Here is a 26,173-nt window from a genome sequence, read left to right as displayed (position 1 = left end):
TTGCCAAATACACCACGAGAATTACAAAGAACTTATTATGATTATGATGCACCAATTACACCATTGACAAAATACCCGAACACACCAACAAACAAAATTGAGCAAATGGATTATCCAATAAATATTCTCGAAAAAAGAAAAAACACTAGTGTTGAGTGTTTAACTGGATTCAGTTATAAAGAATTTGATGAAATATTTGATCTGGTAACAAGCAACGGAAAGTGGAATGTGGTGAATTATCAATATGTTGTTCAAAAAAGAGATTTGACATTTTTGACATTTCATAAAAATTCAACACTTAATTGCAAAGAATTATTTCTTCTTTTGCTTACATAAGTCAAACACGGGTTTTTTTATTTAACTTTATATGAAATACTAGATTATAAATTTCATTGTGACATTAATTCTGATCATATTGTGTCAAAATGTACAATGAGTTCTTTCGTTGAAAAAAATGTTGATAAAGCGTTAAAAATATTTTCCAGTAAAATGAAAACGTGTTTTATTGATTCAATATATAAAATTCCTGAAAATTGTCGTGTTAATCTATTGTTCGGAAGAGAACCTTATTTTGGAAAAGTGATACCAGAATTGGAAAATTCCTACTATATTGTCGACGGACGTGACCAATATAGTAGGATAATACCAAAATATAACAACAAAAAGAAAAGCGAATGAAAAAAACAGACAAGTAAAAGACACAAATTATTACTCATTTAAGCACAACTCAAGTGGCGTAAAAACGGAAGTATATGTCGACTATTTCGGGATGGCGGTAAAGGTTGGATCACCCATTCAGTGCTCTGTCAATGATTTAAGTGTTTATAAGGCTTCGTGGGACTCCTTTTTAATAAAAAAGGAGAGTGGGTTTTAGCTGACGGTGGTTATAAAGGAATAAATCAAACGATAACCCCATTTGGTAAAAACCAAAAACGAGAAACGGTAGCCATATCCAAAGATATCGAAACAAAAATTGAATGTTCAAATCAAACAGGAGTGTATTGTATTGGTTGTGTGGTGTCTTTTGAAGGAATTGTGAAAAAGAACGAGTTTGAAGGTATTGTTAGTGGATTTGTAAACAGAGTAGATGAACTATACCAGACACAAAATAAAGAATTAAAAGGTTTTTTTGACCTAATTCCTCAAAATGAAAGAAATCTGTCTTGTCGTATCATGGCTACAGTCTTTTTCCCAATTGAATTCGAAGAACAAATAAATTTCAAAGTTCATGTGATTCATGAAAAAAAACTAAAAAAACTTGAAATAAAAATACAAGATAATTTATTCGAATTTGATGAAGCGAAGTTATGTGCGGATACTGATGATTTTATATTTATTGTTGATCCAGTGTTGATAAAAGCTTTTAACACGATTCATTCAAGCGTTAGGATAATTGTCGAAAACCATTTTGGAAGGCTGATAACTTCATTTGGTCTGATGAGAAACAGATATAGTCACTCATTATCAAATTACGAATGTTTGGTTTATGTTGCTCATTCACTTTGCAACTTTTCTATTAGCAAAAAGCCTTTGAGGAAGTTTCCGTTTTATTTGATCAACAGAATGGCTTCTGGTGAATTCAGAACTGAAGTGGGGACAGCCTGTATTCAAATTCCTGGGATTGCAAATAAAATACTAACACAGCTCAGTGGAGATTTGAATAGAGCTCATTTGGTTGGGGCAAATTACCATCAACCAACAACTTTGAACGAATTTGTTGGAACGGGAATATCAACACGTGCTACGCTTGAAACAAACGTACCAAACCAAGAAGATATATCCGAAAGAATTAATGTTAGTTTACTTCGCGATGAAGACATGATACTGATAGGAAAAACTGTTCAAAGAGTCCCAATTTATGAAACAGACTTGGTTGCATTTAACGAAAATGATGTCAACAATTGCATTGAAGAACTTGGTTTGAATAATTAAAATATTGAAGTGTTTTTTTGGTTCGGGCATTTATTGAAATAATGTTTTTATGCCCCGGTATATTCCTTATAAAAAAGCTGTTATTAAAGAATAAAAAAAGAAATGTATTAAATAAAATAATAGATATTTTTATTATAAGTTTAATTTAATTAGATTTTAAAATATTTGGCAAATAAGCAGTCGAGTAAAATTTTTCCAAAATTGTAAATGGTTAATATTTTGGCAAAGACTTATTATTAACCTTATAAATAAAACTTTAACACTTTTATTTTATAGTTTATAAAACTAAAATAAATCAATTAAATACAAATTATTAAAAATAAGTTTTTTCATTAAAACAATATTAATTTAGTTTGAATTGTCATTATTTTATTACAACAAAACCATAAATAAATTATAAAAACATAATTTTTGAATAAAACCTATTAGGAAGAATATCTTTATTAAAATTTTATAATAAATAAATTAATAATAAATAAAAACATACTATGAGTTATTCCCACATTATTAAGATCAAGAAGATATAAGAACATATCTCAATTACAAATGATGAGTAAATACACACAGACAATCAAAAGAAAGTATGGAGTACTTCAGCAATTGTTTTATCCTTTCTTTTTATGATGAGCTCTTTCTTACAGTTTGCCAACTTGTCAGTGATGATTTTATTGACACAATCTGCCTTTTCAATTAAGTTCTCTGCACCAATTATGACACAACCCTCTTTCATTACCTTTTTGATCGACTCTTGTTTGTTAGTCCCGACCTTCCCTTCAGTGTATTTACTCTCAAAGTCGAACCCCCCTCTAATTTCTAACAAATCGATCAACAGATGTAACAGTTCGATCTTTTTGTTGTTCTGAAATCGTCGCACAGCAGTCTTCTGAGGGACTCCGTGGACGACGTCATCGTTCTTTTGTTCGATACATCGCTTTTTAAGAAACTCATTCACAACCAAAATTTCTCCGTCACCGAAATCAAGTGATTTGATGCGCATATACTGTTGCGTCACTACGCTCTTCTTCGCAGGCTGTTTAATGGTCACTTCACATATGCTACTTAAGAGACCAATACACAGACTTTGCTGCAGAGTTTGGAAATTTCGAGACTCTCTTGACGCCTTCAATACAGGAATCCTCTTCTCTAAAGGAGTGACGCATTGTCGTTCATCTTTCATATGAGCATGTGGATAAACACTTTCAGTATTCGACTTCATCTCTTCATGCACACTGATCATCTCTGTGGGTCACACTTTTTTGAGTTCAATACACTTCCTCATATTCTATCTTTGGAATAGACTACTTGTATTTTTGGTTATCTAGCAAGAAAATAAATGACACGTCCCAGTTTTTGTTTTTTTCTTTCTTTTTTGGAAAAACTCGCCCCGATTTGAAGGGACATTTCGATACCATTTGTCTCGCTTTTTTTCTCTTTCTGGTCTCGGCATTCCCAGCGCGGTCTTTTTTACTAGAAATATAATTATTAACTTACTAATCGTATAGTTCTTTTATCTCATAAATTCTTTTTGTGCAAGCTATTTTAATAATTTCATATCTTCTTAAATGACAGTTTTTGTGGTAAGTTCTCCTTTCCCAAAACTGCATTTATTATTCAATGTATTAGATTAATATTATAATTGAAATTATATAAAAATTTGTTTGTTTCAAAGAGAAAACATTTTTGCGAATCACAATTTTTGGAGTTTTTTAAGTCATTTTGAAATGAAAAAAGTTCCATTTTTTTTAATTATTTTTACTTCAATCAAAATGTTAGTTCAAACAGTGTTTTAAAAAATATAGTAATAATTACTAATTGATAATTAGTATCATACTACTATGATACTAATTTATAATAATAAAAAAACTATTTTATATATAATAATATTATGTTATATAGAACATAACAATATTATATATTATTCGGTTCAAAAAATGTTATATATAACAAAATAAATCACACAAACACTAAATCAAAATTCCTAACACTATAAAAAAGATGACACATATCATGATCATTGCTCCGACACCAATTAAAAATCCCGCCCTCATAATACGGACCTTAGTTTTATCATTCTCATCGATCCAAAGAGGGATTTTAGTGTCACTAATATGGACAAGTGGATTGACTTCGGACTTTTTCAGTTCGACTTCTTTGGGGGGAAGGACTTCGACTTTGGTATCGACCACATTTTTCATATCAATTGGAATGTCTTTGATTATGTTAATGGGTTCTTTGTGAACAAGATTGGTCTCTACTTGTATTTCTTTCAGTTCCGTCTCAATCACTTGTGCAGTGACTTCGTCTTTCTTCATGAACTGAAAGAGCTTGAAGAAGTTCAACCGTTTCTTTTTAAACTTCAAGTCACCACTGTTTTCTAATGTCTGAGTCGTTTCAGTCAACTCATCAAGGCGTTTCTCAACTTCTTCTGATATGACGACAGAGGTCTCTGCTTGCTCAGAAGTCGTTTCTGCTATTTTCCCATCGCCAAAGCCCATTTGGATTTCGAGTTGTTGGGAAAAGCGCTTTTGAGGTCGGGAATAACATTTTACTATTTTTTGTGATCTTTGAGCTCCAAAGAATTCGTTTTGTAGTTTCCGGATTTTTCTTGTGAGTTTTTGCAACTTCTTTTTTCTTCTTTTGAATTAAAAACTCGTTTGGGTATTTTTTCTTCGGCATTCTTAGCGTTTTTATACATTTTTCGTTTTTTTAAGCTTTTTAGTTTAAATATTGAAGAGTAAAAAATGTTAATTATTTGTTTGGTTAATATAATGCCGCTTATCGATTTTTAGTTTCTTTTGTCGTTGGAAAATAATTTATTTATTTTTTGTTTTGTTAACTGTTGTTTATTATAAATATTATAGTAAACTTGTTATTATTTTTTAGTTATATTAATGATTCAAATTGTGTAATTTTGTAATACAAATAAAGTTCTTTTATCACATTTTATAAATACATTCAATGATTGTAAGTTAATTAATATAATATCAATTAAAATTATTATTTTTTGAATTAATTAATTAATATATTTATTATATTTAATAATTAAAAAATTTATATTAATAATATTAATTATTATAAAGTTAAATGATTTACATCTTGAAAATGAATGTTTTCAGTTCATTTCACTCCGTTCGACTGGAATGTTTTTTAACAAAATCGAATTAAAAACCAGAAAAAAAATTAATTGTAAATAGTTTTATTTTTATAACAATCAACTTAAAAGTTTTCTGATGTATAGAAAACTATTATTTGATAATAATAATAACCACAAAGAAAAAAAAAATTGGAATTTGATTACTCAAACTTGACTGTCCAATGTGTCCATTGTGAACTGAAGTGGTTGTTGAAATTTGGTACAACAACTTTTCCGTCTTTTTGAACAAATCCCACTTCTACTGTGTCTTCCCCATCTCTCAAAACAGAAACTTTTGAAATTACTTTGTCGGTCACCAACACGATTTCACCGACATATTCGCCATATAAATAATCACCTGTCACATTATAGCTGAACAAGTAATTTCCCATCGCCATTTTCACATCGACGTACCCATTAGAATTATCAACACTAATCCCATCATCAGTATAAAACAGTCCAATTGCTTGTCCCATGTTATCATAGATCACAATTCTCAAATGATCGTTCTTCTCACTCTCGGAACTCGATTTTCTTCCTTCAGACACAATTCTCTCTGTTCCAATATATCCGCCTCTTCCATAGATTGGAATAGTTTCAAGATCAACGTCCAAACTGACTTCGACACCTCCCTCATACTTGGTATTATTGAAATAGTCGTACCACACGCCTTTAGGAAGTTGCACTGTGTGTTTAGTCTCTCCAGAGACAATGACGGGGGACACCAAATACGTGTCTCCAATCATGTATTGATTCTCCAACGCCATCAAATTGATTTCTTCTGGGAATTGGTAGACCATACTTCTTAAAGCTGGGACTTGGTTAACTCTGTGGTAATACAACAAAGAATACCAATATGGGAGCATTCGGTATCGCAAATTCACGGACTTCTTTAAGTTATCAGAGACACTTTGTTCATACAGCCACGGCTCTCTTCGTGGTGCCGTATTTGTACAGTGCTGTCTAAAGAACGGTTGTAATGCTCCGGCTTGATACCACCGAATAAGCAACTCTGTCGTTGGGTCATGTGCAAAACCCCCGACATCTCCTCCACAGAAGAACCCTAACATGTTGAGTTGCACAATCTGAGAAATTTGACTCGACAAGTATTCAAAAGTCGCATCGGAATCTCCAGTCCACATCGCTCCATATTTCTGTGACCCAAAGTAGTAAGATCGCGTCAAGACAAAGCTTCTCCTCTGATTGTTATCTCGCGCTAATTGTCCCTTTTGTGTCGACATCTGTTGCAACATCCCATACAAGTTATGAACATTTCTATGAAGAGTTCCATCATAGTGTCTTGCGTCCTTCTTCACTAACAAATCTTGGATATCAAATTCCGTTGGTTCGTTCATGTCGTTCCAAGCAAAGACGATGTTAGTGGTCTTCTGATATTTGTCGTACCCATATAACCCAGCCCACCACGTCCGGGCCTTCTCATTCAAAAAGTCGACCCAATTTGATCGGACAGGCCAACACGCACCAACATAGTCCTCAGTCATATTTTCATCTTTTTTAATGAAATAGTTGTTCGACACTCCTTCATCATGAACGTAATACCCGTCATCTGTAGCTATATGGCAGTCTTGAATAGTTATTAAGTATCTATTCTTCGACTTCAACGTGTTTTGTAAACCAAGGGGGTCTGGGAAGACCGCGTCGGCCCACGTGAAGTATTGCTTCTTGTGGGTATGTTCTATATCGAGCCAAATAGCGTCGTACATAAAGCCATATTTGTCAGCATCACTGTCGACACTCTCAACTACATTCTGCGAGTTGTACCCCCACTTGCTGTTATGAAAGCCAACTGCAAATCGAGGCGGCATAAACGACACGCCTGTCAGATTGTAATATGCTCTGTAGAATTCCTTCGGGTTCTCCTTTAAAATGATGTACAAAGAAATATCGCCGTCTTCTGATGTTGTAATGATCTTCGAGTTATTGCCCATGTTCTCACTTGTTGTTACATCAATGAAAGTGTCTGTTGGATTATTAAATATGACACCTGTGGTCGATCCGGGTTTGTGTGATACAAAGATGGGTAAAGTGCCATATTGTGGTGATGTGGAATGTACTGGGAAAGTGGTGTACCCTGACGCGTAGAAGTGATAAGGTTCTTCGAACTCGGTATCGGTGTTAGTAGAGTCTGTTAAAGGTAATGGTTGTTGGACGTTCTTTCCTGATCCAAAAATAGAAGTAGTCGGAAACTCGACATCAATACCAACGGGATAGTAATCAGACTTTGTGTCCTCTCTATACAGAAATTGTCCATCGCATCCAATGCAAATCTTTCCATCTAATACAACAGACGCATTGGAATACACTTCAATCTTTGTGTTACCAGCTTTGAATGCAGATACAGAAGCTGACTTAGAGAGTACAGTAACAGTCTGTGGAGATCCTATAGAAAACGCCGTGTTAATTGGGACATTGTATCTAATGTGAGTGGACGGGCAGTTGTACTTCACTGATATTTGATTGTCTCCATATGCAAAAATAGAGAGTTGCAGATTTTGATTCACTGACCACGTCGGTGTTAATTTAAATGTCAACACATTCGATTGTAACGTGTATTTCATAGGGGATGTCGTGTAATGAGATGCAGAACGGAATCTATTCAACCCACACCATGTCCTGCTGGTACATTTTGGTGGGCGATTTGGAACAGACAATGTCAAGAAAGGAAGGAAGAAGAGTAATATCATTTACACTATGTTTTCAGTTCTCTGTGTTAATTTGAGTTAAGTCGTCGGATAGAGATTTGTTTATTAAATTTGGGTTTAATAACACTTTTTTCGCATTAAATAACGGGAAAAATCAACACAAAACATGTTTTTGAAACAGTTTGTGAATACCAAAAACACACACATAATAATGATTTTAGAACCATTATTTTTTTATAGAATAACTATTTTATTAATTAAATTGTTTTACACATGTTTTTCAAACTAAATCTTTTTTATAAATATGTTTTGTTATAAAGTATTTATTTATTAAAATAAACTATACTATAATTATATTATATATATAACAATTTATATACTTGTATGTAAAATTATTAATATTTACATAACTAATTAAATCTAATACATTATTAATAAAATAATCATTATAATTAGATATTACAACACTTACAAAATGTTATTCAAAATGTTTTTTTAAAGAGAGTAAACTACGACTAAAAGATTAAATGAGTTTTCTTCTCAAGAAGAAGTTTTTGAGGGAATTTACTTGGAACAATGTAAGTAAAACGACGATAATCATTGTCAAAATTGAGAACCACATTGTTCTTGAGTTTGTAGCCTCATTAATATCTCTTCTGTGGTATTCTATTTTTTGGCACTCTTGTAAATACTCGATGATGTAATACGCAGATTTGTGTGCGTCGTCGACCATCTCTTCTGTATGAGAGATTTTGTCCTTTCCAGCGAGTGGTGTTTGTTGTTTATCATTAAACCCCACGGTGATGTCTAAAGTCACCATTAAAGGAACTTTAGAGCCCATAGCAGTGGTATCTACAAAACAAAAATCTAAATCGCCGTCGTTGTCCGGTGTCAACGCATATTTGTTTTTGGTTTCTCCCTCTTTAATTTCTGACACTAACAACTCCTCTCCTTCATCATCAAATACTTTAAACTCAAGTTGACGTCCGTTCAACTGTGCACCAGGAGCAAGACCATATATACCATGCACTACTTGGCCTTCAAACACTTCTTCAGTGACACACCTGAACCCATTCACTGGGATTTCCATTTGAAACGCTTTCGCACACAATAAAAGAGCCAGCCCAACAATAAATAACATCACTTTTATTAATTTTCAGTTTCCTCTTTTCATTTTGAAGAATTTCACAGTTCTTTTGGTCGGATATTTTTTCTATTTCATTGTTTTTATGGTTCTTTTATAATTTTATTCACTTAAAAAGATATTTTAACCAAATATATAATAAAATATATAATAAAATATATAATAATCAAAGAATTATTAAATTAAATGCAATAGAATTTAATCTTTAAAAGTCAAATTAGTCTGTTTTTGGCTTACCAAGAACAGCCGGACCAATGCTCTGTACTCTAAGCATAAAGTAGAGCAAGAACCACATCAAGATGAGCCATATGAGTATAGTGAAAATAAAAGCAGTAGACGCCATGTTATACCATGTCGCCTCGTTAATAGTATTCTTCTCCACAAGTCTCAAAGTGCTATAAAACACAGCCTGCGTGGTGTTCTCGTTTTTAGCAAAAAATGATCTCATGATTTCATTGTTTTCTTGTAACCTCTCGAACGACGCAACATTTCTGAAGGCGAAAATGATCAAAGCCTTCCCTGTGATGTTGTAAAAGTCTTGGTTGACGTACTTGACGTTGGTCTTATAAGAGAATGGGAGTAAGATGTTGTCTGTGAGTGTTGCGGCGTCACTGAAAAGATACACTGTGCGGTTTTCAAACACCTTGTTGTTGATAGTTTCATCAATTTTTTCGATAACCTGTTCGAACGTCACGTTGGTCCTCTCACCTTCGAACGAGCTCTTCGCTTGTTTTATTCCGCTCTTTGAGTGAGTGATTTACCATATTATGGTAAAATTAATTATATTTGCATAATTACATTATAAATGAGTGGTTTGATAATTAATTTTTGATAGTTTCTCAAAAAATAAGATTGTTGGGGTGGAATGACGAAACATATGTAGAAAGAAAATTGGACATGTTGACAACGGAAAACAAACTCTAAGGACTGAGTACCCATCATAGGTGGTGAACTTTTCAAAATCATCAGTGTTGATGTTGTAATCAACAAAATAGACGACTTGTTGGACTTCGCTAGCTACAGAGCTTTGGAATGCTTTGTAGAATTCATCGAAAGAGCACGTCTCGTTGACCTTAATTTCAAAAGTGACGCTTTTGGTTAGTTTTATGATTCGGTTTTATCGGTCCGCGATGAAAAAGTCACACAAATTGATATAAAAACAAACTCATTTGAATACCCGAACACAGGGCCTTCCTTTGGGTATAGAGCGTGGACTAGACAAAGGGTAAAGAATACCGCAATCATCTTTGATTTTTCAGTTCTTCTTCTTTCTTTGTTTTTGGTTCAAAACACAGAGTTTTTCTCGGTTTTTGTTTTGATTTCATTTTTGTTTTTTTTGTAATTTTTGTATTGATGTATTTCTGGGTTAAACCCGATTGTATTAATTTATCAATTATAGTTTACTATAATATCACATAATGATTATATTATATTTAACTATAATTTATACTATAATTCATCAAAAAGTGCGACAAACAAAATACCATATTTATTAGAATACTAATAACATTAATAATAATAATAATTCAATGACAAAAATTAGTATAAACACTACCACTAATTTGTACCTTTGTCTTCGAGTTTTTCAATTTAATCACATCACAAAAATTTCAAAGCTGTGAATCTCCAAAGAGCAAGAAATATGTGTAGACGAGTATAAACACAACGCCACACATTAAGAGAATAATAAAGTACCACGTTGTATGTGCCATACAAGAGATGCTAAACAACGACAAAGCAATGACAAAGTACATGAAAGGTATTTTAACTTGTCTACACATTTTCTCACCGTTTTTACCTTCAAAGCGTGAGAAGATGAAGTGGAGGACTTTAAAGTGTGTGTAGTGGTACAGCTTTTCCGAGAATTTGTAAGCCCCCGAGTTGAAGTTTCCCGTTAGACTTGCACAAAACAGAGAAAGGATGCACTGAGAGCTCACGTAAATTGTTGTTGTCAGAGTGTTAGTCACATAAAAGCCGCAGTAAGTAAATACCAAACAAAAGATCGTAACAATTGAGACGGACACAAAGACGAGTATGTTCCGATTGTCAAATAAGGTGACGCCACACACAAAGAGAAGTAACGCGTCCATGAACAACATCGATTCAATTTTGACCGACAAGATTGCCGTGGAGATGTCAAAATGTGATACAAATAGCATCACCATAAGCTTAAGAAGAATGTAACAAAGAAACATGACATAGATGAAAGGGTAGTAATCGTTGAATGTGACAGTGTCAAATACAATTTTGTCGACGAGACGTGTCGGCACATTATAATCGTCGCACTTACAAATCGTCTTTAAGTTGCTGAGACACTCGATGTTCTCAATAAGAACAGTTTTCTTCATGATATGTATCTCTTCGATAGATGGTGGAAGCACAACACTCGCATTGTAAATCTTCACCTTTTTGAGGTAATTGAAAATGTTGTAGTCTCCATTGTTGCTGATATTAAGTTTCGTTGGGAGGTACAACCGTTGATACTCAAGTTGCTTTTTCGAGTTCTCGAGTTTGGCGAAGTTTGTGTTGAACTGTTGTGAATATACAAATGTGGTGTGATTTTCATCTTCATTGAATATCACAGGAATTCCCCCATCCAAAAAAGTGTTGAAGATGTTTTTAATTGTTGAAGTTAAAAGTTGCTTAAACGCGAAAGTGGTTTTGAAAACGACGTTGATAGAGTCTGGGATACACTGCTCTTTAATTTGCATCAAATCGGCTTTGAGTGTTTCGTTTGTGAAGACCAAAAAGATGACAATTGTTTTGAGAACGGGAAATGCAGACCACTCGATCTTCTTTGTGAAGAAGAAGAAATCCTGCAAACAAACTATTTTCGAGACTCTCGAAGTGTCAGTTGGAATGATGTTTGCAGGGCCGATGTATATTGTTGTCTCTGCAAGTGTTGTTGTAAATTTGTTCTTTGCTTTGAGTGCTTCGATGTGTCTGTATTGTTTTGTAGTTTCTTTTTCTGTGAAATTGTCGATGTAAGAGACTTGTTTCGCGTGACGAAATTGCTGAAACACAACACCAACGACTTTGTGAGGGATTGTGAGGGTCTCGATGTTTGGGAGAAACGTGTGAATTGTTTCAAGTGAAGCAGTTGGATGTATATCGTCGCTATAACCCCATGGGTTTGTCTTCATTCTGAGACAACTTTGTTGTGTAGAGTGTGAGACAGTGTAAAAAGTCTTCACGTCTGAAAGGGGGAGATAGAGAACAACGTTCATGAGGAAGACCGTCTCGAGTTTGAATGAAGACATGATTTGCAAGTTCTTTGGTATTGATTGCTTTGTTTTTAGTTTGTTATATAAAACAAAAATACACGAAGAAGTGATTAATTTCGGCTATAGAGGTATGTGTAACAGTACTCGACATCCAGCTGGAACACTATGTAACACGTCATGAATGAGATAACAAGATACAACAACAACGCAGAGAGTGCTCTGTACCCCCACAACTTGGTGTTCTCGTCTTTTGAGAAGATGTAAAAGAGTTGGACCATCCAAATGAGTGGGAAGATGTATCCAATAAAATACAAGAGTGCAGTTCCAAAGTATGATGTGTTTTGTTTGAAGGCTTGTTGTTGCTGTGGGACTTCCATTTGTTGTTGTTGGAGGGTGTACATCTGTGGTTGCTGATATACAACTTGGACTGGTTGTGCGTACGTCTGCATTTGGACAGGAACTTGTGTGTAAGTCATGTGAATGTTTTGCAAGTTGTTTTGCTTCTTTTTCTATCAAATGATATTTTTCTTTTCTATAAAAAAGGCAATATTGTGTCAATGGTGGCAATAAGTTGTTATAATGACTTGAAATACCTTTTTATTATAGTCCATTGGTATGTTATAATACAATTTTGCCTCTTACTCAAATAATGATTGTATTTTTCATTCACATTAATAGCACTACAGGTGTACTATTGAAATAGTAAATAATACTATATCATATGGTATATCAAATTTTGAATAACAAAAATATTAACTAACCAATTCTTTTTTCTCCCCCAATGAAATTGTATTTGTTAATAGCTTTTTGTGTGTTATAATTTATTTGTATCTTTTTTGTTACAAATAAAAAGAAAAAAATATTAAATAAATTTTAACCAATGAAAAGAAAAATAATAATTATAGTTTGTTTTATTATTTAAAAAAAGGTATACAATTATTAATAGATAAGTTTTATTCAATACGTCAAAGTACAATTAATAAATTAAAATTAATAAAATAGCTTGATAAAAAAACACATTTTTAAGACGAACTGTTTAATATGACCAAGGTCCTTATCTTATCACTCTTCATTGTCTCAATTATTTCACAACCAACAAACACGACCAACTCAACAAATCAAACGAATTCAACTTTAACTACATGTCCTAAAGATTATATTCTATTTGAAGGAAAGTGTTATCAAACGCCTAAAGAACTTACTATCCCTTTAAAAGTTATTCGAATTGTAGATATTGTAGCAGTGAGTATTACTGTGTTCATTACACTCTTTTTACTCTTCGACTACTTTTTAAGACCTTCCCCAAACATCCCAACGATTTTCCCTTTAGAAGTGACACTCCCAGAATACTTCGATGACCAAATGAAAGTCACTCTAACAAACACTTCAATGTCACAACAAGAAGTGGTGGTGACAATTTTGCCCTCGGGGTCCATCGAACCAAATTCGTTCGCTCTTGTCCCCAACGAGAAGACCGATGTGACAATCAAAACACTTGAGCAGACCCCTGGTTTACTCATTGAAACAGTCAAAAGTGGGACTTCCATTCACCACAGTCGAAATTACTGTCTTCCGCTTTCTTCCTCAAAAAGAAATGTCGTTGAAGAGATTCCTCTTACTGCCATTTCCGGGACGGACAAAGAGATCATCCAAACAGTCGCGTTATGTGCACAAAAGTTATATGACTTTACTCAACACAACGAGCCACACTTTTTTGGAAACGTCAGTCCAAAGGCCTTTGACATCTCTCGTGGGTGTGCGTTAAACAATGGGTATGTCCGGGAAGAGGGCGACGACTGTTACTTATCTCCCGAACAAATATTTGGTCAGGACTTAGACGAGAGGAGTGATGTGTATAGTTTTGGTGTAGTTTTGAATGAAGTTGTGAACAAAGAGAAGCCGTACGGTAATATGAACAAGTTCGAGATTTATGAAATGATCAAAAACGCGCAGTTCCCACGTGTTCGTGAGAACCTTCGAGAGGACCTTAAAATCATTCTGAGAAACTGTTGGAAGACTCATGATGAAAGATGGGATATGGAACAACTGATGTTATCATTGCAAGCAGTTGATAGTGATATGAATGAGTTGGACCCATTTTTCAAAGATACCAACTCCAGTGTTATTTCTTTGTTGAATGAGGAATTGGTTTGAGGCATAAGACTCTAACAAATAGTTGCCGTATTTTATGTTGCTAATATAAAACAAATGCTAAATTTTATAGTAAAATACTATTTCTATGGGTTCTGAAAAGCCAGTGCAAACATACACTCAATTAGTAGTCAGGAGAAGTCCATCTCAATCTCTGGCTGCTTAAAACAAAAGTCGACGTTGTTGTCTATGTCAAGAATGGCATCGTTGCCACCGCCTTGAAGAAGTGTTGTTTGAATGACGTGTGGTGTGTCCTGGACACACGGCGTGATCACATCGAATATCTCCGAGATGTCAGGGAATTTGGTCCAAAGACCATTTTTTATACGGACGACCATCCAGATGGTGTGAAAGAATGTGGTTTTCAAAGTTGTGCTTTTATTACTAGTTCTAGTTTTTTTACTATATATTAGTTTTTGAATATTTACAATAGTACTAGGGCTTTCATTGGTTACTTTATGATTTTTTCTGTTTTAATATATTTATGATTTTTTATAGTAAAATTTTTCTATAAATTATTGTGTTGATTATAATTATATTTTTTTATTTCAAATGAAATATTTTTAAGAGAAAGGATGGACACGGGGACGAAGGACGGGAATATAGGCCGAAGGACGTCCTTTGTGGTTTAAGGACGTCCTCCCGCTATAAAGGACGTCCTCCCTGTGTATATGGTGTCTTTTCTATTATTTTCGTGTCCGCGGCATTTTTTATTCATTATCGAAACTATATAACGAAGTATATTTTTATTATAAATATACAATCAAAAAATATAATTATTTCCAAAAATAAATTAATTCAAAGACAAAAACTATTTAACAAGTAATTTTGTTATATATTATTGGTTTATAAAAATTTATCATTTTTTTTTCATTTTACCATTAAGTTTTGAAAAACTAATTAAATTTGCTTTTTTTATAAAAACCATTAATTTATAACGAAATTACTTGTTGTTTAAAATTTGTCTTTGATTAAATTTATTTTTGGAAATAATTATATTTTATAATAGTAAATTTATAGTAATATTATAACTCATTATATAGTTTTAAAAATGCCGCGGACGCGAAAATAATAGAAAAAACACCATATACACAGGGAGGACGTCCTTTATAACGGGAGGACGTCCTTCGGCCTATATTCCCGTCCTTGGTCCCCATGTCCGTCCTTTCTCTTTAAAAGATCATAATTTACGATTTGTTGTAAATTGTAATAAAGTACTAATTATTTAAATTTATTATAATTAATAATAATAAGTAATTATAATAATTGTCTACATTTAATTAACGAATATTTTTAAATTGCATGTTTTTTAATTCAAAATTTGTTTTGAATTAGTATTTTAATTAATTAATATATTAATAAGAACTAATAAAAAAAACTTGTTTGTTTTTTCGTTTCAATTAAAGTTGTAATAAATGTTATTTATAACATTTAATTGAATACCTAATTTTAGATATCGAGTTTTTCAAATTATTGTTTTATGATAAAAAATCATTATTAAACATAGTAAATAATAGTAACTTATTTCATACAAACAAGTTTTTTAGTTTGATGAAGAAGAGCGAAGCAAAAAAGGAAATAAAACAACATTTTCGAAATGGAAAAAACAAACCCGTTATTTCATTGAAAAAAATGCATAAAGATTTTCTCTCCATCTTCTTCAACAGTCCATCAATACTTTTCAAAATAATCAAAACGTTCGTCTGAAAATATGAAAAGAAAACTTCCAACTAAAAAATGAAAAAAATTGATGCTTTCAAGCACAGCAATTACGCCGTGCTCTGGGTCAGTAGACCAATACAATCTACTTTGTGGCGTTCAGAACAGTTTACCCGTCGACAGCAAAACGTATTACTATGAATTAAAAAGCAATTTTTACGACGTGTTACGTCTCTATCCAACCAAAGAGATTTTTGAGCTCTTTGAAAAACTAATAGAGATCCCTGTGAATTATAAGGCATTGGAACCACAATTATTTTCCGCTCTTTTAGAACTTATAGAAAAGGAACAAAATGATGACGTGTCCAAAGTGCTAATTCGGTCCGCAATGAAAATAGCGCCATTCAACTTGACACAGACCAACTTCCAGAAAATCATTTCGTATTATAAAACACTCAACCCGATGCAAACTTCGTACTTGACGGGGTACCTCATCGAAAGTGGGTTGAACCAATCAATTAAAGGGTGGTACTTATTCAACGGGCTAAACACTACACTCTCATTTATCACTCAACTGAAGTCATTTCCAGTCACGTCGTTTGCTCTTTCTTCACAGTTCCAAATCGATCACATCGACACAAATGCGACCCCTTATGTATTCATGTTCGATGCAACAACAATCAAAATCACGTGTATGATCGATGGGAGTACCAAACATCTTGTCATCAAGAGAGAAACGATACGGAAGAAAGTCACGAATGAGAACAAAACCGTTTCGTCTCCGTCTCAAAAGTGTTACTCGACGGGCATGTCCTTCACAAAAGAATACGACACTGATGTCGAGATAAAAATAGGCGTATGGAATTCGGTCGTCATCTTTTGCTCTGAAAAACATTTTGTCATTCAAATCAATGACACGCAAAAGGTCTTTGATGTCTTAGACCATTTCCAATTCAATCAAAATGTCGTGTTTCATATTGGGGGCAAAAAAAATAGTGTTGGGTCGTTATTTATAGGCAAAATCAGTGGTATTAAAATGTACTCGGACTGCAGTGACATCAAAGAGATAGCAGAGAGAAAGTGGTACGACTTCGACGATTGGAAAGTCCCACAACAAGAGGTGCAACGAGGGAAACTCATTTTGAATATTGGAGTTGTGGTTTGTTTAATACTTTTTTATTATTAATATATTCTTTATACATGTATTAAAGAGAAAAAGAACTTATCGAGTAGAAAGAGCAGAGTTCGAATGAAGAACCTTTTGTGAGAACATTTGGAACATGTGAGAATATGGCTCCATATGAAGGAGTTCTGTTGTATGATGTTAAAACGACTTATTTTGTCCATCCAATTGTCGAGTTTTTACAAAGGAAGTTGACTGACATTTTTGGAGATGAAAATAATATTTTGGTTTGTTCTTTTTTGAATAAAAAAGCACATTTTGAATAAAAGAAGAAATAAATAAAGCAATGAGTTTAACAATAAGGATCTGGTGAGGATTATCACACAAATACCAAAAGAAAATATTCAAAGTGTTATTAAACTGTTGTTTGGTGTGATGGTATCTGAGAGAAGTGTTTTGGAGTGTTGTGTTGAGAGACATATCATCACTTTTATGTTTGATCAACTTGAGTTGGTGATACTGAACAAGAGTGATGAGATCATAGTGGAACACATTAAATTGGCGTGTGGGATAATGAATATGGCGCTGAATAAAATGTTTCTTAAAATGACTTTTATGAGGCTTTTTAGTCTTCCATACAAATTGAGTGCGTTGCAACAAACCGTTTTTATCAAAGAAATCAACGGGATTTTACCACAAGAGCGCAAGTTTGAAATATTCAAAGAAGTCACGTGTCAAGAGATATTAAAATTGTTAAGTGGTGATATGGAGATTAAAACAAAGGTTTGGATGTGTCAGTATATGATGAGTATATTAGATAATGAAGAACTGTTATTTGATGAATGCCTCAATCTATTAAATTCGGACAATTGGATAGTGTTTTACATCATCACTTACTTCTTAAATAAAAACTTGACGATGTACCAAATAAAACTACTTCCATATATTGAACAAATTCATTGTAAAATCAAATCACAAAATGAATTAGTGGCTCGCCTGTTTGTTGTTTATTATTTGCATATTTAATTGGAATGGACGTAAATAATCGAATAGATGTTTGCAGATTTGGTCTGAAATAGGAGGGAAAGGGAAATACGAAACATCAGTCTGCTCGTATGGGATGTACACCACTTGTCTGTATTTGTCGTACTTTATGAAACCTCACATTGACGAAGAAAATCCGACACTTCAAGATGTTGATTTTCAACGAGCTGTAAATTCAGGAGAACATTGCAGTGTGTTGCCGTATTACCTTGAAACACTCCACCCACCATTTACTACACAAGAGAAAGAGATCATCACGAATATTATGAAAGACATCGGGTCATGTAGAGGGACTCATAATATATATCAAATTGTTTCAAGTGTCTCCACGTGGGCGGATTCATTAGGTAAAATAGTTGTTGAGTTTATAGATGATAGTGAGATGCCGGCAGTGATGAAAATCTTTTACAATGCGATGAAAGTGACGAAAACGCACATTAAAACTGTCATTGATATTGTTCGGCTGTTACTCCCCGACAATAAACAATTTCTCAAATTTCTTCTTTCACTCATTTCATTATATATATGCGAGGGAGAGTGTCACATTGAAGTTGGTGTTATACTTTCTGTTGTGTGTCTCAACACAGGATATGGGATTGATCCAATGACAAAAAGTTTGTTGGACGAGTACGAGTTGGTTGATGCATATGTCACGTTCTTATCACTTCATTGGCTAAGTGATGAATGGGTCGATTATTTTAACAAAGAAGGATATAAGGATATTTACATCTTATTTGTTCGACTCTTTATTCTTCATATCAAAGTTCTTATCATGTCGGGGACATTTAATGTCGACCAATTCAAACCAATTTGTTCGTTTCTTAATTTCATAATACCATTGATACCACAGAATGTGTCACTCTCCTTTTTTGTGTGGTATCTCCATGAGGTCCAAAGTCTCTTTAAAATTCTTCCAAATTCTCTTGTGTTAATAGAAGAAGACCTTCTTAAACCAATACCATCTATTCGATGTGCTAATAAGTGCTTCTATGAAAACCTAAAGCGTATATTTGACGACTTCACATTCAAAAATGTGTTAGAAAGAGAAGTGGAAGACCACTTAAAGAAGCATCAAGAGGAACTGAAGAAGATCGAGTTGAGTTACTTTGATGAGGTGGTTTTACTCGAGCTCCCAAAAACACGGACGAAACAAAAGACGCGTTCGATGAGTTCACTCTTTAAAGCAATTAACCTCATCTCTCGTTCAAATTCAAGCTCGTCTCCAAAGACTAGAAACACCCCATCCCCTCGGCAACAACAATCAATCTTGTGGCAAGACGGCGATATGACCAATTTCAAATATCTGCAATTTATTAATGAAATGGAGAAGCAACAGATCTTCCCAAAAATCTGTTCGGATTTTAGTGGAAGTCTGGAGGACATCTACTTCTCCTCCAAACTCTTTCCTGTGATTATATTTGACACTTTTAACTCACGGAAAGAAAACATGAAAGTGAAATCAATTGAAAACGTCTTGGGAAACTTTCCACAGGGATGGTTCTGTGATCTCAACAGCCTGAAGAACTCGAAATTTCCGGAAAATTTTGCAAAGACGCCACGACAGTGCTTGCAGAATATGCAGGTGCTTTTGGAGTCGCCTAAAATATCAAAGACGTTGCATAAGTGGATATCTGCGACGTTTCTAAATTACAGAAAAGAGAAGGAAAGAAACTACACATACAATTTTGATAAGCTTGTGAACATCTTCCGGTGCGATTTCAAAGTGACGAAAGAGCCACTCTATTGCGACAAATTGGAGTTTCAAAAGGACAAGTACCGATTTTTGAAAATCGAGATGAATAACAACAACTTCTGCGTCATTACAGAAAACAGTATTCAAGCCGTGTTGTTGAAACACGTCAAGAAGGGGTTTGTATTGGGAGAAGTGTTCCACGGGTGTGTGCAAGACGTCTGTGCACCGACGAAAGAAGGCATTGTGATGGGCAAAATAGGGTTGAAGAATGTGACCATTCGTGATATTGTGATAAAGAGTGGGTATGTCCTACGGGTATGCGTGTGTGGGTATATCATAGTGATTGTGACAAAAGATGAGATCAAGTTTGTGACAACGGAGGGGAGTCTAATAGAGACCATCAAAGGAGAATATGTATTGTGTGTAGAAAACAGTGTTGTACTCCTTCAAAGTAAGATTTGTCGGAATAGAATTTTGAAGTGGAAAAATGGGAACATCCAACTTGATGTGACAGTCGATGAGACTATTTTACATTTGACTGCTGGAAAAGATGTGACATATTTATTATCAAGTGATGAGAAAATTGTGTGTCTCGACGAAGCAGGAAATCCATATTTGTCAAGCCAATTCAAAGACGTTGAACGTGTTGTCGATATGAAAGTGATGAGTTGCGCTATGTTCGATTTCGTCATTATCGCAACACAAAGCGAAGTATCAGTTCTGTGTAATCGCCATGTAGAACTCGTCCATTTGGCAACGTTTGAAATCGAATATTGTGATGGCTGTGCCAAAAGATTAGTAATACCAGCTGAAGTTTCAGACTCCCCTGAAAATTGGGTCTTTTGTGTTATTACAGAGACTGAAAATATTGAAAAAACTTTACTCTATAGACTGGACTACGTCACTTTGACTAAATTGTGAATTATAATTCTTTTTGTTAGTTAATTTATTTATAGTATTCTTACTATTAAATGAGTTATTCCTTGTTTCGGCGTTTTTCCATTAATTTTTTAATTTTTTTGATATGTTATAATTATTATATTATATTATATTATATTATATTATATTATATTATATTATATTATATTATATTATATTATATTATAGTTTATGATTAATTATATAATATAATGTTGTAAATTAATTAATATTAATATTAATAATTAAATGATAAATATAAATTGTAATGTTTATCAATAACAAAGAATAAAAATTCTGGTTTTCTTATGGTTGAAGTGCTATTTTAATCTTCAAAATGTTTTATCAAAAAACACAAAACATAATACTTTTTAATTATTTTTAGCTTTTTACTACAGAAATTAATATGCAATATTATTATTATTAACATTTGTTATTTCAAACAAAAAATCAGAAACGATTTTGTTTGTTCTATAAATAAAATAGTTTGTTTTTATGTTTTTCTTTATTTGGGTTTTTAACTTTTTTTATTATAATATAATATTTTGACAAAATAAACTATAATTTTATTATAATTTTGTTAAAAATAAACCAAAAAAGATAAAAATATAAAACAAATTTTTATATAACAAAAAAATATATGAACAATGGTTAAATAATAAAAATTAAAATAGTATTTAAAATCATGGAAAAATGAAATGAAAAATGTTATAGAAAACAAAAAGACAACTTGATATTTGTTTTTCGAAACAATAGTGTTTTCGATTTTGAAAATTGAAATTGAAACAAACAACTCAAAACAGTCACTTAATGCTTGACAAAGAACTTCTCGACTCCCTTTTGTTTGATCCGTCGTCCAACCTTTTGATGTCGATTTGTTGTAATGTTTGTTATAAATGGATTTTCTTTTGCGACGCACAAGTCAATAACACCAAGTTGATATACGACCCTAAGGACCCTTTTTGCCAAACAAACGCACTTTGTGTGATGGATTATTTTAGAGCTAACAATCGCCTCCAGGACTTATTTATTTGGGCATTTCAAAAGGAATTTTTACAGAACGGTTTGTTTCATAATGAAGAAATGCCATAACACTGATTTATAGGTAAACCAAACGACATCACTGAAACATACCCATTCTTCTCCGCTTTTAATTACCAATACACTATCGACAACTTTTTTGACTTCTGCAAAGAAACAACAAAATCATTTCTATCAAATAAGGACCTTTTGCACTCAATCAATATTCAACTCTTTAAGGGTAATACTGAAGAATTCACCAAAGAGATGAATGAGGAGTATTATGTCTCTATTCAGCAGTTACTCAAAATTGTATTCATGTTCAGAACAGACTTTGAAATTAACACCAAATTGATACCAACAGACTATTTGATGTTTTTGAAAGGCATTTCCGACCTTTTGTCTGAACAAAAGTATAAGGAGAAAGGCTTCACAAACTCGATATTTAGTAGAATCATCAAATTGACTATTATTAACTTTATGAAGAACAAGAGAATGCTGAGAAGAGCATTCCAAGACATAGATCAGGACTTGGATGTCATTTTGTTCATCGCGGAGACGTTTGAAAAGTTGATGACGCACTCGACGGAGCCATACATTCTCAACTTAAATGCACTGGTGAAAGACTTCAATGAGTTTGGACAGATCGACGCACTCTTTGAACGAACAAGTTTTGCAATAGACGAGGCGACACCTTTGAAAAACATTTCTGTTGTTGAACTGGCATCTCTCATCAAGTGCAACATATTACCAGTGAAGAGAATGCTACACCCAAAGATTCGAGCACAAGTCGATAAAGCACTTTCACTCAGCGCGACGTCAGATAACGATTTCGATATTTATGTGAATGTATTGCACTCGTTTGAAGCGTTCTCGAGAAACTACTATATGTACCTCACTGCGGCTTTAGATGAAATTAATACCAAAAACAGGCAAATTGCTAAATTGAAGGCAGAATACGAGAAAACAAACGAAATTTTGAGACAGAAGAAAGTATACTCGAAAACACTGCAAATGCGATTGTACCAATTACAACCGATGACCTCCCCACGGTTTTCCGACTCGAAAAAAGTGACGAAATCGGAGCGGTCGTTTTTGTCGATCAAATCGGCGAGCGGGACGACGCGACAAGCCGCAACGATGTCATCGCGCGAAATGCGGAAGTCACAAGAAGTCGAGCGCAAAGCACAGAAAAAACTTTTGAAGGAGGAGATCAAGAAGAAGGAAAAACTCGAGCGGGAACAAAAGAAGAAGAAGAAAGAGATAGAAAAGAAGCTCAAAAAAGTCCAAGATCCGCCAAAGTGATGTTACAGTGTTAGGTCTGTCAATAACGAAGTATTTTGTATCACTTTTTACGTTTTGGAACAAACAACAAACAGTCAAATTAGTAAAACAATGTTCATCATTCCCATACAAGGACTACTAAAGAATCCAAATTTAAGAACTTGTGGATTTTGATTCTTAAATATGGATTCTTCCACGTTGGATCTGCATTAAAACTTCCCCCCACATTTTGCTGTATATACAATTTCCAGTCTTGCATGATCCAAAACGCACCAATACACGAGAAAACAAAACCATTCTCTTTGTTTGGATATAACACGATCCCAGTCTCATCTTTAATATCGTTTCTTATGATGGGTTCCGAAAATTCATCAGCAAACCCAAAGACATAGAAATTCTCTGTCTTGGTTCGGAGTGACTGGAACTTGGGTGGCGGGGGTATTAGACTCTGTTGAAAGCACCCAAAGACGGCATTCTCCTTTGTTATTGCAAATATGAAAATGTTTTGCTGACACGAAATTTTCGAGTTGAAAGAGCGCGCAGAAAGTTCGTCGAGCGTAGAGTCGTATAACACTGAATATTTGTTAAGACCAAATTTTGTTTGGAGGAGTTGTACAACTCTTTTCTTTTGAGATAAAAAATAGGATATAGTGTCTTTTGGCTCAAAGAGGTTAGTAACGTCACGCGTTGCCCTTCTCTTGATAATACGTTTTGATAAATTGGACAACGTACTCTCTCCATCGGAAGACTGTAGTGACATCCGATTTTCATTTTGTTGTGAAGTATGCACTTTGACACGTGGGGACTTTTGAATCTCATCTTCGACGCGTGGCGTTATCGCCATTCGCTTCGGCTCTTCACTTTTTTCTTTTAAATTGAGCGACGACTTAAATCTTTTTTTCGAGAAGAAAACGTTGTTTTCGATTCGTTCATTTTTATCAGCTTTTGTGTTTTTTGGTGGGGTAATTTTATTAAAAAATAGCTTTGGTGACTTCGACGATTTGATTTGAGGTTCTTGTGTTTTGGTGGTTTTCTCTTTGTCTTCAGGATCTTCAGATACTCGTGGGGTTCTTGGTGTAATAGGAGAAGAGAGTTCTGCAGAACCATATACATCTGTATACAAACAAGAGTCTTCTTTACCTACTAAATCACGTAAAGAACCTTTTTGAAAATGGTGTTTTCCTTGTTCATTGCCCATAGATATTTGTTTTTATTCAAAGTTCTTAAAGATAAAACAATTAGTGTAAAAATACCCAGACCATTTTCAATTAAAATAAAATAACAATTGATAATGGAAGTCGATATGTTTGAGTGAAATCTGATCTAATGATCTTATATTAATTATAAAAAAGTCTTGCTTTTTGTGTATTTTGTAGACGTTTCACAAAAATTGAAACACTTTTAGTTATGATGGATTGATTGGATTAATAATTTTTTTTTTGTTTCAGAAAAAAACCATTTTTAAGATTTTGAATTTTTAAAAATATTTTAGAGAAAACATTCATTATGAATGGAAATACAAATGGACCATATCAGATTGACAACACTTTACATTTTTGTAATTAATTAAATCAATTAAAAATAATAGTTGAGAAATTATTGTAATAAACATTATAATTAAATAATGTTATTAATAAGAAATTTTATTTATGATAAAGTTTGGGCCTATTAATCATTATTCATTATTTGTGTTTAATCTTGTACAAAAAGCGGGAAAATAATAACAACTGCTAAAAAAAAATAACAACAATAAATTAGTAAATTAAAAAAAAATAATAAAGAAATGAATCAAACTCTTATTAACAACAATTTAATATTACTTATCGTTTTTTGTTAATTTTATGATATACTTTTAATAATAATTAACCCTTCGAGGACGGGAAAAATCAAATTTTGTAAAAAAATAAAAATCTTAGTCAATTGTAATGTAAATATGACCTTTTTTCTTTAATTTTTTCAAAAAAGCTTGACACCCTGGAAAGACGGCTCTAGTATATTTTTATGGTATATATATAATTTTACTATAATTTTTATAAATTATAGTAAAAAAAAGTGAACCTTTTGTTGAAGTTGGGATGAACAAAGGTTCACTTTTTTGCTTGATCTTTTCAGAAACAAGTCACAGTTCAATGGAAAAGTCAGATCAAAAATTTATTGAGATGTCCACAACCAATTACGATAATAAAATTAATTATAAAATATAACAAAGACCAAATTGCATCATAAAACATACTGGTCCAGAATATTCAAAATCAATTACATCATTAAATAACAAAGAAAAAAAATAAATAACAGACTTTGAGGTGTCTTGAAATTTCAATATGCAATTGATCAAAACAATAACAAGGGAAAATAAATAGATTTTTTGTAAACTTTGAAAAATACAATAATTTAAAAAATGGGTTTTACTATTTTTTGTAAAAGAAATAAGATAAGACGAAAAGACACTTTTGTTTGTTCCGACTTTGAAAAAATAAATCTTAAAGAAAATAAGTATAAAATAAACAAACAATATCTAAAATACATTTTCAAAAGTATCAAAAATCGCAAAATTGAGAAAAATGTATAAAATCAACTTTAACAATAAAAGTAGTCGCATTTAAATAAACTTTGATTACCACGAGGTTTTGTGACCACTTGTTGAAAGTCACGTCGTGCCACTGTCGAGGAAGCAAGATATGAATTCATTGTTTGTAATTTGAATTTTTTATCATTTTCAAACAAAAACAAAAGGCAAAACGTGTTTTATGCATTCTATTTAGAATATAAAGATTTGTGTTTGGTAAATAAATGTTTATTTTGCAGCCACTATTTATTTATTTTCTAATTATGCATTTTTGAGCAACAAACAAAAACTTATTGTAAATGTATAGAGATAATAAAAAAAAGAAAAACATAAATGTAAAGACATCATGATATATACCAATGTTAACACTTTAAACTATAATTTATAATAAAATAAATCAATATCTTATTTACAATGTATCATGTTATTTATAATAGTTTAATAATTATGATTGTTATATATATAGTCTGATTCAAAAATCGGAATAAAAAAGCGTCTGATTTCCTTATCTTATTTTCAATTTTTAAAAAAAACATTAAGAAACTTGTTTTATAAAAAACTATAATTTTTTTTAAATTGTTATATACATAAACTAAAGGACAATAAAAGTAAATAAAAT

General features: G+C 32.8%; 12 protein-coding genes across 12 annotated transcripts; 4 read left to right on the top strand and 8 right to left on the bottom strand.

Moving 5' to 3' along the window:
• Positions 1-1,563: 1,563 nt before the first annotated feature.
• Positions 1,564-1,932, top strand: EIN_429840 (hypothetical protein; the record flags this gene model as incomplete). Its single annotated transcript, XM_004261931.1, has 1 exon — positions 1,564-1,932. The coding sequence occupies one exon, from the start codon at positions 1,564-1,566 to the stop codon at positions 1,930-1,932; it is 369 nt and encodes a 122-aa protein (XP_004261979.1).
• Positions 1,933-2,503: 571 nt separating this feature from the next.
• Positions 2,504-3,169, bottom strand: EIN_429830 (hypothetical protein; the record flags this gene model as incomplete). The annotated part of the gene is made up of 1 exon (XM_004261930.1): positions 2,504-3,169. One exon carries the CDS (start codon positions 3,167-3,169, stop codon positions 2,504-2,506), a length of 666 nt encoding a protein of 221 aa, XP_004261978.1.
• Positions 3,170-3,896: 727 nt separating this feature from the next.
• EIN_429820 (hypothetical protein) lies at positions 3,897-4,608 on the bottom strand (the record flags this gene model as incomplete). Its single annotated transcript, XM_004261929.1, has 2 exons — positions 3,897-4,536; positions 4,583-4,608. The coding sequence occupies 2 exons, from the start codon at positions 4,606-4,608 to the stop codon at positions 3,897-3,899; spliced, it is 666 nt and encodes a 221-aa protein (XP_004261977.1).
• Positions 4,609-5,226: 618 nt separating this feature from the next.
• Positions 5,227-7,770, bottom strand: EIN_429810 (neutral alpha-glucosidase C, putative; the record flags this gene model as incomplete). The annotated part of the gene is made up of 1 exon (XM_004261928.1): positions 5,227-7,770. One exon carries the CDS (start codon positions 7,768-7,770, stop codon positions 5,227-5,229), a length of 2,544 nt encoding a protein of 847 aa, XP_004261976.1.
• Positions 7,771-8,251: 481 nt separating this feature from the next.
• EIN_429800 (transmembrane emp24 domain containing protein 10 precursor, putative) lies at positions 8,252-8,869 on the bottom strand (the record flags this gene model as incomplete). Its single annotated transcript, XM_004261927.1, has 1 exon — positions 8,252-8,869. The coding sequence occupies one exon, from the start codon at positions 8,867-8,869 to the stop codon at positions 8,252-8,254; it is 618 nt and encodes a 205-aa protein (XP_004261975.1).
• Positions 8,870-9,089: 220 nt separating this feature from the next.
• On the bottom strand, positions 9,090-10,117 carry EIN_429790 (hypothetical protein; the record flags this gene model as incomplete). Its single annotated transcript, XM_004261926.1, has 3 exons — positions 9,090-9,614; positions 9,792-9,963; positions 10,038-10,117. 3 exons carry the CDS (start codon positions 10,115-10,117, stop codon positions 9,090-9,092), a joined length of 777 nt encoding a protein of 258 aa, XP_004261974.1.
• A 365-nt stretch (positions 10,118-10,482) lies between these two features.
• On the bottom strand, positions 10,483-12,132 carry EIN_429780 (hypothetical protein; the record flags this gene model as incomplete). Its single annotated transcript, XM_004261925.1, has 1 exon — positions 10,483-12,132. The coding sequence occupies one exon, from the start codon at positions 12,130-12,132 to the stop codon at positions 10,483-10,485; it is 1,650 nt and encodes a 549-aa protein (XP_004261973.1).
• Positions 12,133-12,206: 74 nt separating this feature from the next.
• Positions 12,207-12,572, bottom strand: EIN_429770 (hypothetical protein; the record flags this gene model as incomplete). Its single annotated transcript, XM_004261924.1, has 1 exon — positions 12,207-12,572. The coding sequence occupies one exon, from the start codon at positions 12,570-12,572 to the stop codon at positions 12,207-12,209; it is 366 nt and encodes a 121-aa protein (XP_004261972.1).
• Positions 12,573-13,137: 565 nt separating this feature from the next.
• Positions 13,138-14,250, top strand: EIN_429760 (serine-threonine protein kinase, putative; the record flags this gene model as incomplete). The annotated part of the gene is made up of 1 exon (XM_004261923.1): positions 13,138-14,250. One exon carries the CDS (start codon positions 13,138-13,140, stop codon positions 14,248-14,250), a length of 1,113 nt encoding a protein of 370 aa, XP_004261971.1.
• A 1,747-nt stretch (positions 14,251-15,997) lies between these two features.
• Positions 15,998-20,687, top strand: EIN_429750 (hypothetical protein; the record flags this gene model as incomplete). The annotated part of the gene is made up of 4 exons (XM_004261922.1): positions 15,998-17,065; positions 17,140-17,316; positions 17,393-18,027; positions 18,083-20,687. The coding sequence occupies 4 exons, from the start codon at positions 15,998-16,000 to the stop codon at positions 20,685-20,687; spliced, it is 4,485 nt and encodes a 1,494-aa protein (XP_004261970.1).
• An 807-nt stretch (positions 20,688-21,494) lies between these two features.
• Positions 21,495-23,009, top strand: EIN_429740 (hypothetical protein; the record flags this gene model as incomplete). The annotated part of the gene is made up of 3 exons (XM_004261921.1): positions 21,495-21,569; positions 21,621-21,747; positions 21,790-23,009. 3 exons carry the CDS (start codon positions 21,495-21,497, stop codon positions 23,007-23,009), a joined length of 1,422 nt encoding a protein of 473 aa, XP_004261969.1.
• A 97-nt stretch (positions 23,010-23,106) lies between these two features.
• Positions 23,107-24,186, bottom strand: EIN_429730 (hypothetical protein; the record flags this gene model as incomplete). Its single annotated transcript, XM_004261920.1, has 1 exon — positions 23,107-24,186. One exon carries the CDS (start codon positions 24,184-24,186, stop codon positions 23,107-23,109), a length of 1,080 nt encoding a protein of 359 aa, XP_004261968.1.
• Positions 24,187-26,173: the final 1,987 nt, after the last annotated feature.

This window comes from Entamoeba invadens (genome assembly GCF_000330505.1).
Source record: "Entamoeba invadens IP1 unplaced genomic scaffold scaff_1105074726713, whole genome shotgun sequence".
In the NCBI taxonomy this organism is placed as follows: Eukaryota; Evosea; order Mastigamoebida; family Endamoebidae; genus Entamoeba; species Entamoeba invadens.
Note: the sequence above shows the minus strand (reverse complement) of the source record. Positions and strands in the feature narration are given on the sequence as shown.